General features: G+C 42.7%; 1 protein-coding gene across 1 annotated transcript in view; it reads right to left on the bottom strand.

The window, feature by feature from the left end:
• The window catches only part of ANTXR1 (ANTXR cell adhesion molecule 1), a 218,345-nt gene that overhangs the window by 75,423 nt on the left and 128,815 nt on the right, over nt 1-14,107 (bottom strand). Inside the window, exon 13 of the mRNA XM_010979894.3 lies at nt 10,423-10,518. Coding sequence (XP_010978196.3) covers nt 10,423-10,518 — 96 coding nt within the window. The remainder of the gene's footprint in view (nt 1-10,422; nt 10,519-14,107) is intronic.

Raw genomic sequence — 14,107 nt, forward strand, 5'->3', positions numbered from 1 at the left:
CCTGAAGCAGTTCCAGCCAGATGGCTGCCTGGGAGTTAGGGATACAGATCACTGCATCATTGAACTCACTGTACTGCATCTGTATCTCTTTCTTCTGCACTGGACTCTAAGCCTCTAGAAGACATGGGTGTACTTGGTCAGATTTTATCTCTTGACACATAGTCAGTGTTTGTTACTCAGTCACTATTTCTGGAATGAATGAGTACATTAGAAAGAGAAAGATAAAGAAAGCATTTCTGATTGTTCTAAACTTCTTTGCCTCTCAAATGAGCACCTCGGTGATACAAGATGCAAATCTGGCCTCTCAACCATCCACATAAATGTTTCTTTAGTACTTAATACAGTAACAGTCCCAACTGCCAAGAGTGGATTGTGACACACGGATGCATCATGAGGTTCTCATTAGAGTTACGGGTTTGACTCATGGTTAATTTATGATACTTTACTGACACCATCTCTACCCGATTCTATCCCTTAACCCCAGCCTCCAAGTAAACTCACTTGCTCCGTGGTTTAAGAATTCACTTTCCACATTTGTGTCTCACATTAAATTTCTAAGAAGGCTTCCTGAAAATTTGAAAGTGACATGGACAGTCTCTTTTGTTACAATACAGGTATGTAACGTGAATTTATTCATCGGTGGTAAGGAAACTGGACAAAAAAAAAATCACTAAACTGTGAAATCATATGAGCTCAAAATAGGATTTTTCACGATGTAAAGGAGAAGGTCATATCCAGGCAGACCTTGCTTTATTGTGCTTTGCAAATAATGCATTTTATTTTACAAATTGATGGTTTGTGGCAGCCTTAAGTTGAGCAAGTCTTTTGGCACCATTTTTTTCCAACAGTATTTACTCACGTCATGTCTCTGTGTCACATTTTGGTAATTCTCTCAATATTTCAAACGTTTTCTTCTTAGTATGTTTGTTATGGTGATCAGTGAGCTTTGATGTTACTGTTGCAAAATGATTATGACTCACTGAAGGCTCAGATGATTAGCATATTTTAGCAATAAAGTATTTTAAAAATTAAGATATGTACACTGTTTTTTAAGGCATAATGCTGTTGCACACTCACTAGGTACATAGTGTGAACATAACTTTTATATACATTGGGAAACCAAAAAATTCACGTGACTCAGTTTATTGCCATGTCTGCCTTATTGTGATGGTCTGGAACACACCTACACTATGTCAGAAGTATGCCTGTAAATATTTCAGTTTTTTTGATTGTGGTAAAATTCACATTAGCATAACATTCACCATTTTCAAGTGTGAGCTGATTATACTGGGTGCCACCGAGTACTATCAGGTAGAATGTGAAGATGCTGTCCTGCCGTCAGGAGTGACCTGGGAGAAACACACAAAACTCACACACACTCTATCTGCTTTCTCACTTCCGTTTACCCTCGTGCAATTCAAATATATATCACACTCTTGAGCTTGTATATTTTTCCTTATGAAAGCATTAAATGTAGCATCCTCAACATGAGTGTATCTCCTGGTTCTGAGAATCCAAGATTCAGGGAAGGAGGAAAGCCTTAAGCTTGTGGAGGAGAAGCTTGTGAAGACGAGAGACAGGGAATGCCGTGAGAGCAAAGCGAGTAGAGGAACCCACGTTGAGATGCATCCAAGACCACATTGAAGAACCGAAAGAAAGGGGAATGGAACGCATGAGACCCATCATTCACTTTCAAAGGGGTTAAAAGCCTGTGCCATGATTGAGGAAAAGGCTGTAATGCTGAAAACAGTAGAAGACCACTTTTGTGGCATTTGATCTTATTTGGAACCACACAAATAGCTGTTTTTTTTTTTTTTCTGTTATGAAAAGAGGGCCCTGGCAAAAACAACAAAAGCTGGATTTCTATTTTAAGCTGGTGCAGAAGGAATAACAAGACAATGAGTCATGGCCATCCACCTCTGTTGTTGTGATACTTCATCCTAAGAATGTCCTTCCTTCCGTCCCGTAACTCAAAGGCACAGTGCAACATCACACTCCCACCCACCATGAAACCTCATGTATTATTTTTAAAAAATCAGTGTATAGTGCTATATATGCTGGAGCATTATTTTAGTTAAGAATTTTAGATGCTTAAAATGGAGGAATTTTTTTAGTTTATTAGTAATTTTTAAAAGCATATTATTTTATAAGATTGCACAGTTTTGAATGTTCTGTTCTGAACCTATTTCCCCAGGGCTCTGTTATTTTCATAGAGCTAAAATACCACATGCAGTGATGTTTTTAGGAACACCTTTCATGTTATAGGAGAAATGATGGTATATAGAGAATTTTTGATGTATCTGCTATTTAAACATTCTCTGACATAAATCTTAGCAATGTTTTCCTAGGACAGTCTACCCAGGCAATAGAAATAAGAGCAAAAATAAACAAATGGGACCTAAGTAAACTTATAAGCTTTTGCACAGTGATGGCAACCATAAGCAAAACAAAATGACAACATATGGAATGGGAGTTAATATTTGCAAGTGATGTATCTGCTTCTTAACTATGGTTAACTTTGGAGAGAGCAAAGGAAAGACCACTGACAGGGCCTGGCTTCCTCATCTGACCTTGTCTTTTGTGCTTTCCATATGTAGTAAATCCCCAAGGAGTCTAAATAATAATGTTCCTTGGATTTTGATAATTTTGGATTGTGAACTCATGCATAGCTCACATTTATGTATGGGAATCTTAGGAGGACTGAGCTGAGGGATCAACCTGCCAGAGAGGATTCAAGTTTCCTTCTACAGATTCCTAAGCACTTTCAAATTGTGACCCCTTTTTCTCAGTTTGTAATGTATAGAAGAACCCCAAGTAGTATATGTTTGAATTCTAAAACTGAGAGGTTATGGTTATTAATTCTTAGGGGGACACACACACACACACACACATTAAACTCATAGTCCATCCTTTTACTCAAGGTCCAGCTTTAGGCAGCAGACTCAGTTTCAACTCCCAAACTTTTATGGACCTATGTAAGGTTATTAAACCAAATGTCTAGGCTATTAAGATCAGAAAATCTCCCCTAGGACTGCTTTAGGGTCAGCTAACAAGCTGATTTCCAGACCCTTTTTCATTTTGGTCCTGGAAATGTCTGTCTTCTTGTAAGTCTCACTATGTGTTTAAAACAACTTAAAAAAATTGAAGAATAGTTGATTTACAATGTTGTGTTAGTTTCTGGTGCACAGCATATTGATTCAGTTACAATATATATTCTTTTTCATATTCTTTTCCTTTACAGCTTATTCCAGGATATTGAATATAGCTCCCTGTGCTATACAGTAGGACCCTGCTGTTTATCTATTTTGTATATAGTAGCTAGTATCTGCAAATCCTAAACTCTTAATTTATCCCTCCCCCATCCTTTCTCTGTCTGACTTACTTCATTTAGTATGATAATCTCTAGGTGCATCCATGTTGCTGCAAATGGCATTATTTCATTCTTTTTTTTAATGATTGAGTATAAAACATCTTTTATTAATATTTTTTTCCAGGAGTTTTGTTTGTTTGTTTGTTTGTTTTGTTTTGCTATGAAGTCCAATGTATCACCAGTCAAGATAATTGATTTTTTTGCAAATGATTACCTCTTGCATGCACAGAGAGATTAGCTCAAATCAATGTCGTATTTAGAAGCTTAAAGTTATTTGGAGCCTTTGATTTAAAACATCATATATCCTGGGACTTCTTGGCTGATCTCTTAACTCCTCTGCCACCTTCCTGGCCTCATAGGTTCTATATGAGAAGAAGCCATCCTAAGAGAGCTGTGTATGAAAGAAATGCCAGTCAAGATCTGGAAAGCCATCTAACAAAGCCCAACAAAGGCTTTAATCTCAGAGGCGGAGGGGTGCTGGCTCTCACGTTTTTATAGACTTCCATTCTGATTCCCCAACCTTAGAATAAATATCTTTCTAATTAAAGTCTAGAAACCAAGGAAAACTAGGCAACACAATGTGGAAAATGTCCAGGAAGTATGAGATGTGAGCTGATGACAGATAAACGAAGCTTACCGTACAAACAGTATAAATTTGATAGAAACCTCACAGCTGATTAGATGAGGTTCCTATGGCCAGGTACTGCCTGAATCCAGGAATTTTACACTATAAAAGTTTAGAAAAGGTTAGTGCCAAGGGTATTGATCTAGAACGTAGTACAAGAAATTTCCAAAGAAATGGGCTCTATTTTTTTTTTTCGCTTTTTGCATTTGGAACTCAAATTTCAAATACTTTTTGGCCTCGCAGCTTATCTCCCTTAAGGGGATTATTTAAAAAGCCAAATTCATCCATAATTCAAGTGGGAGTAGAGGCAGGAATTTTAACATTAGCTGATAAGGCCTAAATGATTTATATGGTAATTTAAAAGATTATGTGTAGTCTGCATTAGATGATGTGTCGGTCAGTGCAAAACTCAAGTGAGACAGTTAAAAAAAAAATCCATGCATTCAGAGGCTTAGAGGAGGAGCACCTGGTCTGCCTGGGTTATGGGCAAGGCGGTTCCAGCCACTGGCCATGTCCGTGGGATCTGAGCAGGACACATGGGGAACAGGGATGTGAGATCATGTTCACAGCGTGTTCAAGCTGGTTGGCGCTGACACAGCCTTTGAGGAGGGCAGGAAAGAGGCCACATGTAGGGACCCAGAAATGTACTATTTCAGCCAGTTCAGCATTCTCTTGGATTTTGTTTCCCAGTCTTTGGCAGAATATTAGTGTCCTTCCAGCTGTCGGTGTGTCAGCAGGTGTTTGGAAAGGACTGGTGACCTTCTAGAAGTTAGTGTGTTAATGGGTGGGGGTAGGAAAGGCCAAGGAAGGGTTTCAGGGTCAAAGTAAGTTTAGACGGACATCGTTTGGAAATGCTATTCCGATTGCTTGCATCAGCCAGGTTTGAGGACCACAGGCCAGGAAATGTTAAGGGGAGGGGTAGATTCGCTTAGAGATGGTAAGAACATAAGGAAGCAACCTTAGAGACAATACGGTGCCAGTTCTCTAATTTTTCACAGGGGGAAATGAAGGTTAAAAGATCTGCCTTTAACTGATGGAGGAGCCCAGTTTTCTTTAACGACAGCTCGCCCCTTTCCGGCCCACCCAGAGGCAGGGGGATGGTGGTGGGCAGGTTCTGAGGCAAGTGGCAAGGGCAGCCCAGCAGGGATGAGGGAAGCTATGAGGACAAGGCGGAGATGAGAAGAGACTGGGGTCCGGGGCATGCGGTGCAGAGCTCAGGTGAGGGCATAGCTCTGCGGGCTAGTGGGAAGTAATCTTGTAAGCTGCAGGGTGAGGCGTGTCCACATGGGAATGGGCGGAGGCTGGAAAGGGATCCAGAAAGCACGATGGGTCTAGGCCCGAGAAGCTTGGCTAAGGAGCTGCGTGTATTTTTCAGATTTCTACTAAATTAACTGTAAATCCCTTTGGTTCTGTTAGGTTTGGTTGTCTGGCCTCCCAAATTACATGCTATGCTTAAAGGCATGGAGGGCACCATATAAGACTTTATTTTTATTTCAATTTCAGGTATATCAATTTTCTGATTAATTTTTGTCCATTGCAGTTTGTAACTGGAGATGTACAAGGGGCTTATTTGTCGAACTACCCTGGAAATTCAACAGAAATTCAATAAAGTGGATTAAACACAATCCTTTAAATAATTCTTTAAAAACTATTCATAAGACACCTACAAGGCCATTTAAAACAAAAGGGAACAGAATTTTGTTTCTCCTGGGAGAAATTCTCAGTGCATGCACATGATCCTCTCCCAACAAACTGAATAAAAAATTTGCCATTAATGTGAACAGAAATATAATAATTTGATTTCGCCCAAATAGCATGGTTTCGTCTGCTGGCTTGCAGAAGAATTGCACCTCTATAGCGGGATCTCATTTTTTCTTTCTAGTTGTGGTGAAAAACACACAACCTAACCTTAACCATTTTTAAGTGTACAGTTCAGTAGTGTTAAGGATATTGCTATGCAATCAACCTCCAGAAATTTGTCATCTGGCAAAATATGACAAGATTTTTTTTTTAATGTTCCAAATGTGATAGGTTTATTTTAGCATAGCGTGATCTTTTGACTTGGGGTTCCTGATTTACCATTAACCTCCCAGTAAAATGGGCACATTTCTAGGATTTCTGTTAAGAAACTGATATAAATGTCTTTTGTTATGTAATATTTGATACATATAAAACATTTGCATGTAACATACATGCAATTTATGAAACATAATAATAATAACCCAAACACCCGTGTAACTAACAGGCCACACAGTTCCATCAGTTTTGGGTTCCTTTTGTATCCATTCCCCTTCCTGCAAGACGGTTCAGCTCTTTAGTTTAGTTTGGAAAACATACAAATTACATACTAGGCACTGTATTCCTTTTGGAGGTTATATTCTGTGACCAGTTTCTCCCTGCTCTGGAGGAGTTCAATAGTGAGAGAAACATATATGTGAATAAATCCTGGTGAAAAATTCCCCCATAGATGCATGAAAAAAAGTGCTATGAAAACTAAGGGAGGTTGGAGCTAATTCTCTGCAGGTGGGGAAAAGGTCTGTAGAAAACCACTGAGATGGAGTGATCAGTGAGCCGGGCTTTGAGGAAAGAGGAATAGTTGACAGAGTAGATGAAGAAGATGAAACTATTTCTGTAAGTGGAAACAATTTAAGCAAAGAGAACATACATGGTATGTTCAAGGAGCCCCAAAGAACAGAGCGTGCCTGGAGATGGCCCTCCTTCCATTTAGCTACTGAACGAACTTTGAGATTTACTAACGGTTTTGAGCCAGGCACTGTGTTATGCTCTGGAGACCTAGAGCCCTGGCTTCCAACAGGGGGAGATTGACAAGCAAACAGTCCATTATAACAGCATGATCAGTGCTGTGAAGGAAGCCGGCATGGGGTGTCGAGGGAGTCCACGCACAGGGAGGAGGAGGTGAGAGGTGGGGCTGGAGGGGCGGGTTGTAACCAGGTTGAGAAAGGTCTGCACATGCCATGTCCAGGAATTTAAAGTCTATCCTAGAGACACTGAACAGTCAAGAGGATCTGGGACAGGGAAGTGAGTGGGACAGTAACTGGATAACGTTTTCTAAGGAAAAAAACCTAGCGAAGCGTTCAGGATCGTCTTTTACAAGGATGCCCTCTGCTTGTCCCGGACAGTGGTGAGGAATGCTGTCACACGGGGGAGAGAAACCTCCTGCCTTCTCTGAACAGGATCCTGGGGTGGCGGGGGGTGTGGGGGTGTGGCATGTGCCCTCTTTCCTGCGTACTCCCTTCAGAAAACACGTAAATTTATCCTGTCTCCTTCCAAACATCATCACTCATGAAGGGAGCCAGTGATCAGCAAGTAATCTGGGAGGCACACCAAGAATCAGAGCCCCAGCTGGCTTTCCAGAAATAGGTGTGAGGGCAGTTTTTACAGACTTCAGAAACAAGACAATCAATCTCCAAGATCTTCTCTTATAAAGAAATCCCCTGGGACTTACAAAATCAGACCCCATTAAGACATACTGTCTGCTTTCCAAAGCAACATAGACTTAACCAGATAAAATCATTGAAAAATATTTTGAATGTTGCAAAACAATCTGGCTTGTGTGATCTTGCTTTCAATAATGAAAGATACTAAGACACATTTTCCTGGAAATTAAAACCACAATGAGGTATCACTTCATGCCTGTTAGAATGGCTATCATCAAAAAGACAAGGACTAACAAGTGTTGATGAGAATCCTTGTGCACCATTGATGGGACTGTAAACTGGTGCAGCCACTGTGGAAAACAGTAAGGAGGTTCCTCAAAAAATTAAAACTAGAACTACCATATCATCTAGCACTTCCACTCCTGGGTATATATTCAAAGGAAACAAAATCACTATCCTGAAGAGACATCAGTACCTTCATGTTCATTGCAACATTATTTACAAGAGCCAAGACATGGAAACAACCTAAGGGTCCAGAGACAGATGAATGGATAAAGAAGATGGATACATGTACGATGGAGTACTATTCAGCCATAAAAAAGAAGGAAGTTCTGCCCTTTGCAACAACATGGATATAGACCTTGAGGGCATATGCTAAGTGAAATAAGTTAGGCAGAAAAAGACAAATACTGTATGACCTCACTTACATGTGGAATCTAAAAGAACCAAATTCATAGAAACAGAGATCAGATTTGTGGTTGCCAGAAAGAATGGGGGATGGGGTACAGGGTTGGGGGGTAGGGGAATTGGGTGAAGGTGGTCAAAATGTACAAACTTCCAGTCATAAATGAGTCTGGGGGTGTAATGTACAGCAGGATAACTATAGTTAAGAATACTCTATTGTACATTTGAAAGTTGCAAAGAAAGTAAATCTTAAAAGTTCTCATCATAAGGAAAAAATTTTGTAACTATGTGGGGTGATGGATGTTAACTAAATTTATTGTGATAAACTTTTTGCAATATATACGTGCATCAAATATTTAAGTTGTATACCTTAAATTTATAAAATGTTATATATAAATCATATCTCTGTAAAACTGGAAAAAAAGACATTTCCCACCAATATAAATTGAATGCCACACAATAGTTATTTATATATTCCCATGATAGTAAATATTGAAAAATATTAATAATACAAGGAAAACTGTTCTAAGTTCCAAATATAAATATATATTTTCCTTTAATTTTCGCCATCTACTCATGAGGTCAGAGCTCTTATTGTTGGGGGCACAGAGAGGTTAAGTGACTTGCCCAAGATCACACAGGTAGGGAGTGGTAGAGTACTTCTTGGCTGTTCTAGTGTTCCTAGCTGTCCCCACTCAGAGGTAACTATTTTTTAATAATCAAAGGGACTAAGTGAACAAAGGGTAGAAGCCTTGGTGTTCATTTCAGGCTGCCACCATCACCACTCCCAGCCACCCCCTTCTTTAAGAGCTCACTGCAAGATTTCCTCCCCCTAGAACTCCAGACTTGAAAATATGCTTGCTGTTAAAATCACCATAGAAAGCACTCTGGCTGACTCACAGTTTTCTAGTTTTTTTGTTTTTGTTTTTTACCTTCAAAATAAAATGGTTGTGCAGGCCTATTTAACATTTAACTCTTGGGGCTGCCATGGTTAAGACACTGCTTAATATTTTGGTGAAATTATTCCAGCCTGGATTGCAGTAATTAACCCGAGACTTGCACCTGCCCAGGCTCCCTCCTGCACACAAATCCTTACGTACTACAGGTCATCTCTTTCTCGTGATATCAGAGGCTTCTGTTGGTGCAAAAACCTCTTTCTTTCTGGAAACCCTTGCCCCATGAATCTACATCCTGGCTGAGTTTCTCATTTCATTCATTTACAATCTCTTTGAAATGTCATTTGAAGCCACTTCCCCCAAGTCTAGTGCCCTAGGGGTCTCTGGTTTCCGTTCAGCTCAGTTTCAGGCACAGATGTGAGTCCAATTGCACTGTGTCCTAAATGCTGGAGTCCCAGAGATAGAGTGAAGACAAGCTCTGGCCTGAAGAGGGTCACAATCTATTCTGCCCTGCTGGGCCTGCCGTGGAAGAACTGAGATGCAGGGAGTGGAAGATGCCGTGGCCAGGGAGCAGCGCTCAGCTCAAATGCGCCTGGCTTTACAGTGCATGCTCTGATTGTGCGTGAAGGCAGGACATGTGCTAGAATGAGACGTGTGAGAGCTAATGCTTTTTCTTCGTTTGGATATTACTTTGGGCTTTACCTGGCCCAGGGGCTAGGGAATAGAAACTGAGAGACGGCCACATATCCTTTGGATGAGACAGGTGATGGCGGGTTATTCCAGGCCCTGCTCTATTTGGGAAAACACTGGCCAGAGCTATGTGCTGGCTCCAGGTGACAGTGATGGGGAGGAGGTTCTTACTGATCTTGTGCTGGGCACTCATAGGTGCATCCTTTGGATGTTAACTAAAAAGTAATAGCATAAAGGTAGGTGCCACTCTTTATTGTTAAAAAGAGGCTCAAGGCACCTTCTCTGACAGGCTAACTAGTGGCTAAGACCAAGGTGGCTTGCGAAGAGTATCGGCTGGTGCAACTCAACAAGTGTGTGTGTGTGTGTGTGCGCGCGCGTGTGTGCGTGCATGAGCATGTGCCAAACACACATACATGCGTATTTATTACATGTCAAGTCATACTCATCATTTACAGAACTCTGCTGATTGCTCCTAAGCACTGAGCCCAGAGCTGTCTCTCCGTGGCTCTGCCCAAAGGGTGTGCCACTGGCAATGTCTCTCCCTCACCCATACTGACTCTTAATGACTCATGGTTTTCTTGATCATGTTAGTTTGGGCCAATTTTGCATAAATCGTAAAAAAAAAATGCTAGATTTATTCTTAATTATTTACCCAGTTCCTTGTCGCCCTCTCCCTACACGGTCCTGTTAACCTTGTGACGCTCTTGGCTTTGAGCAGCCAGAGGCCAGAGGTGAGGAGGAGGAGCTTGGGGCACTTACCACGGTGCAGCAGAGGGGCCAGAACCACCAGAGGAGAGCCAGGGCCAGGAGCAGGAACAGGATCAGCAGGGCGATTGCCAGGATGGAGCCATCGGACTGCGGGGCCAAGAGAGAGGGTGGTCAGCAGTGGGGCCGGCCACGTGTGCAACCGGCAGGCGAGCTTGGGTGGGGCAAGGCAACACCCGTGGTCTCCCCATCCCGCCACTCCCATCTCCAACATGCAGACTGAAGGCCTGGAGGAGAGCACGGTTGGCCAAGCAATGGCTGAAACTCTGCCCAGCCTTCTGGGCAACAGGCTGTATGCTGCCAATTTTCATGAGAAATGGATTCGTCTTTTCAGTGAGGCCCTGCTCCTCTCTTTGAATGACACTCTGAAGGACAGAGCAGGCGGCTGCCCATGCTTCTGGGCATTGGGATGGCCTACCACTGCCCATCTGCCTCCGGGCCATCACCCTCTGCCTGGGAACAGCCTCCTGCTCCTTGGATCTGCTGTTCCTGACACCACCTGGGTGGACTCAGGACAATTCTCAAACTTCAGCCTGCTCCTCCGAAACCTGTTCACACAGGCGTAGGTCACAGATTCGAGAGGCAAAGTCTAAAGTCCAGATAGGATGTGAAAAGGCAGAGGGATTCCAGGCAGGGGAGGGCGGAGCAGCTGCTGCTGAACCCGGGAGGGGAGGGTGCGGTGGCTGAGTCAGCCCCACTGTCAGGTCAAGGGAGGCGAGTGCCCAGGACCAGGGATGCCCACTTCCAAACGTGCCTTGGCCAGTCCTGAAAACAGACAATGTTGCCGCAGCCTGAGATGCTTGTTAACTGTTAGCATCAGAGATCCCACTCGGTGTCGGTATTCTGGGGCTGCTGGTCCAAGGGAGCAGATTTAAGGCTCCATCAGCACCCCTCCTTCCCAGCTACTGAGGGTGCAGATGGGTTCAACCTTTGGAGATGGGGCAAGGGGCAAGTTGTCACAGACATTAATTGAAATAGGTACCCCTTCTGAATAAAGCTGGCAATTCCACTTTTATCCACCCCCCCCAAAATCAGGTATGTTTGAACGGATGGTGATGATGATGACAATAATAATTAATAATGGAAAACAACCTAAATGTTTAGCAATTAGAGAATGTCTAATAATATAGAGCTACCACGCAGTCAATTATTCTGGAGACATGTTTTCAAATACTATTTAAATGATCTGAGAAAACATCCCTGATATGAGTGGACTTACGTATGTATGTCAAGAGTGAAAGACTGAGGGATATTTACTAAAATATTAGTGGTGGTTTTGTTGGTAGTGGGTTGATGGTCATTTTAAATTTCTCCTTGTCTTTTCTTTTTCTTTGCCTGACATTGCATAATGAGAAAATAAACTACTGAAGTTGTATTTTAAAAATCTGCACACAGACATAGAATACAAACTTGTGGTCGCCAAGGGGGCGCAGGAAGGGAAGGGATAGACTGGGATTTCAAAATTGTAGAACAGATAAACAAGATTATACTGTATAGCACAAGGAAATATACACAAGATCTCATGGTAGCTCACAGAGAAAAAAATGTGACAATGAATATATATATGTTCACATATAACTGAAAAATTGTGCTCTACACTGGAATTTGACACAACATTGTAAAATGATTATAAATCAATAAAAAATGTTAAAAAAAACCCCTGCAGATACTAACTACTATATGTAAAGCAGATAAACAACATGGTCCTCCTGTATAGCACAGGGAACTCTATTCGATGGCTTGTAATGAAAAAACATGAAAAGGAATATATATACGTAAAAATGAATCACTGTGCTCTGCAACACTGTAAATTGACTATACTTCAATAAAAAATAAATCTGCACTTGGGGCTCCTCCCTGTGGTGTCAGAGCTCACATGGTCCTGGGGTTCTTGCCCAGGGGATCAGTGGACCTTTGGGATACACACATGGGCTCAAGTGGATGGAAGGTGTGAACCTGTTGAAATGACACTCACCATCTTCAGGGGAGACTGTTCACAGCATGATCAGATGCTCAAAGCTGCTCCCTCCCCTCCCTTTACAGAGCGGGGAGTTTGGATGGCCTGTCCAGGCTTACAGAGCAGGCTAATGGCAGGGCTGGGATGTGACTCACTCCCACTCTGAGTGCTCAGCGGGAGCTACTGGAAGCTGTTGAAAGGCAACTCTTACTCCCTGGAATGTCTTTGACCCAAAAGCCAGGGAGCTAAACACCCAGCCCCCACCCAGCAAAGGCTTGGGAATGCTGGATTGCCCCCCCAGGGAGCTGTAGCCTCACAAGTGCAGGTGCAGGGCTGGGCAGTGGGTGGGGAGAGGGCACAGGGGCCAGAGGATGGACGTGGCCATGGCAGAGAGGATGCTTTCAGACCCATGACACTTACGCATGAGCTATGTCAGAGAGCGATGCTCTCAGTGAAAACACAAAGAAAGCACGTGTGTTTTCCAAACCTCCTGTTAGTGAGGGACAACCCTCTTGATCTTTCAGTCTCTACGTTTCATGCCCATAAAATGGAGATACTAAACCTCAGGCGCCTCATTGCATGGATATGAGGAGAAAATGATCTGTAAGTCGTAAGCAGACATGGCTGGGCCACTGGGATGGAAGCTACCACGTCAGATGCCAAGCTGCAACTCACCCTCCTTCTGTTTCCGCACGACAGAAGTCACGGTGGCTGTTTCAGATCATAAATCTGTTTGCACTTGGAATAATAGGTGGTTTGCAAGGCTTATAAAACAGTGGTCTCTCAGTATTAAGTGATAATTTAGTAAAGACTACAGACTACCTTTCTCCACGTTACACACCATCTCCCCTTTCACTTTAGAGAGAGAGGAACTGAAGCAGAATAGCTGATAAATTGTGGGGAAATTTTTAAATTTCCTTCTGGAAAAAAGAAAAGGTTTCCTGTGAAGCAGAGGAAGAAGGACCTGACCCACAAGGGGAGAGCGGAGGCCCTGGGAGAAGATTTCCTGGATTCAGACAAAGCTACGTCTGGCCTTTCTGTGGCCAGGCGTGGTCTGCCCTCCCAGTCCTCCCCGTCACGGTGGAGGGCAGCGTGGGACTCAGGCAGGTGCAGGGGGGTGGGGAGGGCGTTGCAGGGGTGGAAACGCGGCAGGGCAGGAGGTCTTAGAGGAACTAACTCCTATTCTGGAGACAGCCCCCAATAAAGCCCCCAAATCCACGGGCTGGTTTTCAAGATCTTCCAGCAACTATTACATACCATGACCCAGGGCAGAGGAGTCATTGTCAAAGAGCATGACTTCTGATGAACTTAGACCTGAAACTAATGTTTTACTAGGAGGTAACACGTGCTGCCACCTTGGAGGTTCCTTCATGGATTCATTCAGCAGAAGCTTACCGAGGGTCTGTCCTGTGCCCGCCGAGCCGACCTCAGGGATGAGGACGGATCAGGCAGAACCCAGGTGCTCACGGTCGGCTGAGGGAGATGTTTCAACCATTACCCACACACGGGGGGCTGTGCATTATTCAACAGCTGTATACACAGCACCTTTTAATTCATTACTTTATTTTTTGGATGGCTTTACTTTTATTTTATTTAAAATTTAAAATAATTTTTATAGTTTTTTAAAGGTTACTTTCCATTTACAGTTATTACAAAATATTGGCTATATTCCCCGTGTTGTATAAGACATCCTTGAGCCTGTCTTGCACCCCACATTTGGTA

This window comes from Camelus dromedarius, chromosome 15 (genome assembly GCF_036321535.1).
Source record: "Camelus dromedarius isolate mCamDro1 chromosome 15, mCamDro1.pat, whole genome shotgun sequence".
Lineage (NCBI taxonomy): Eukaryota > Metazoa > Chordata > Mammalia > Artiodactyla > Camelidae > Camelus > Camelus dromedarius.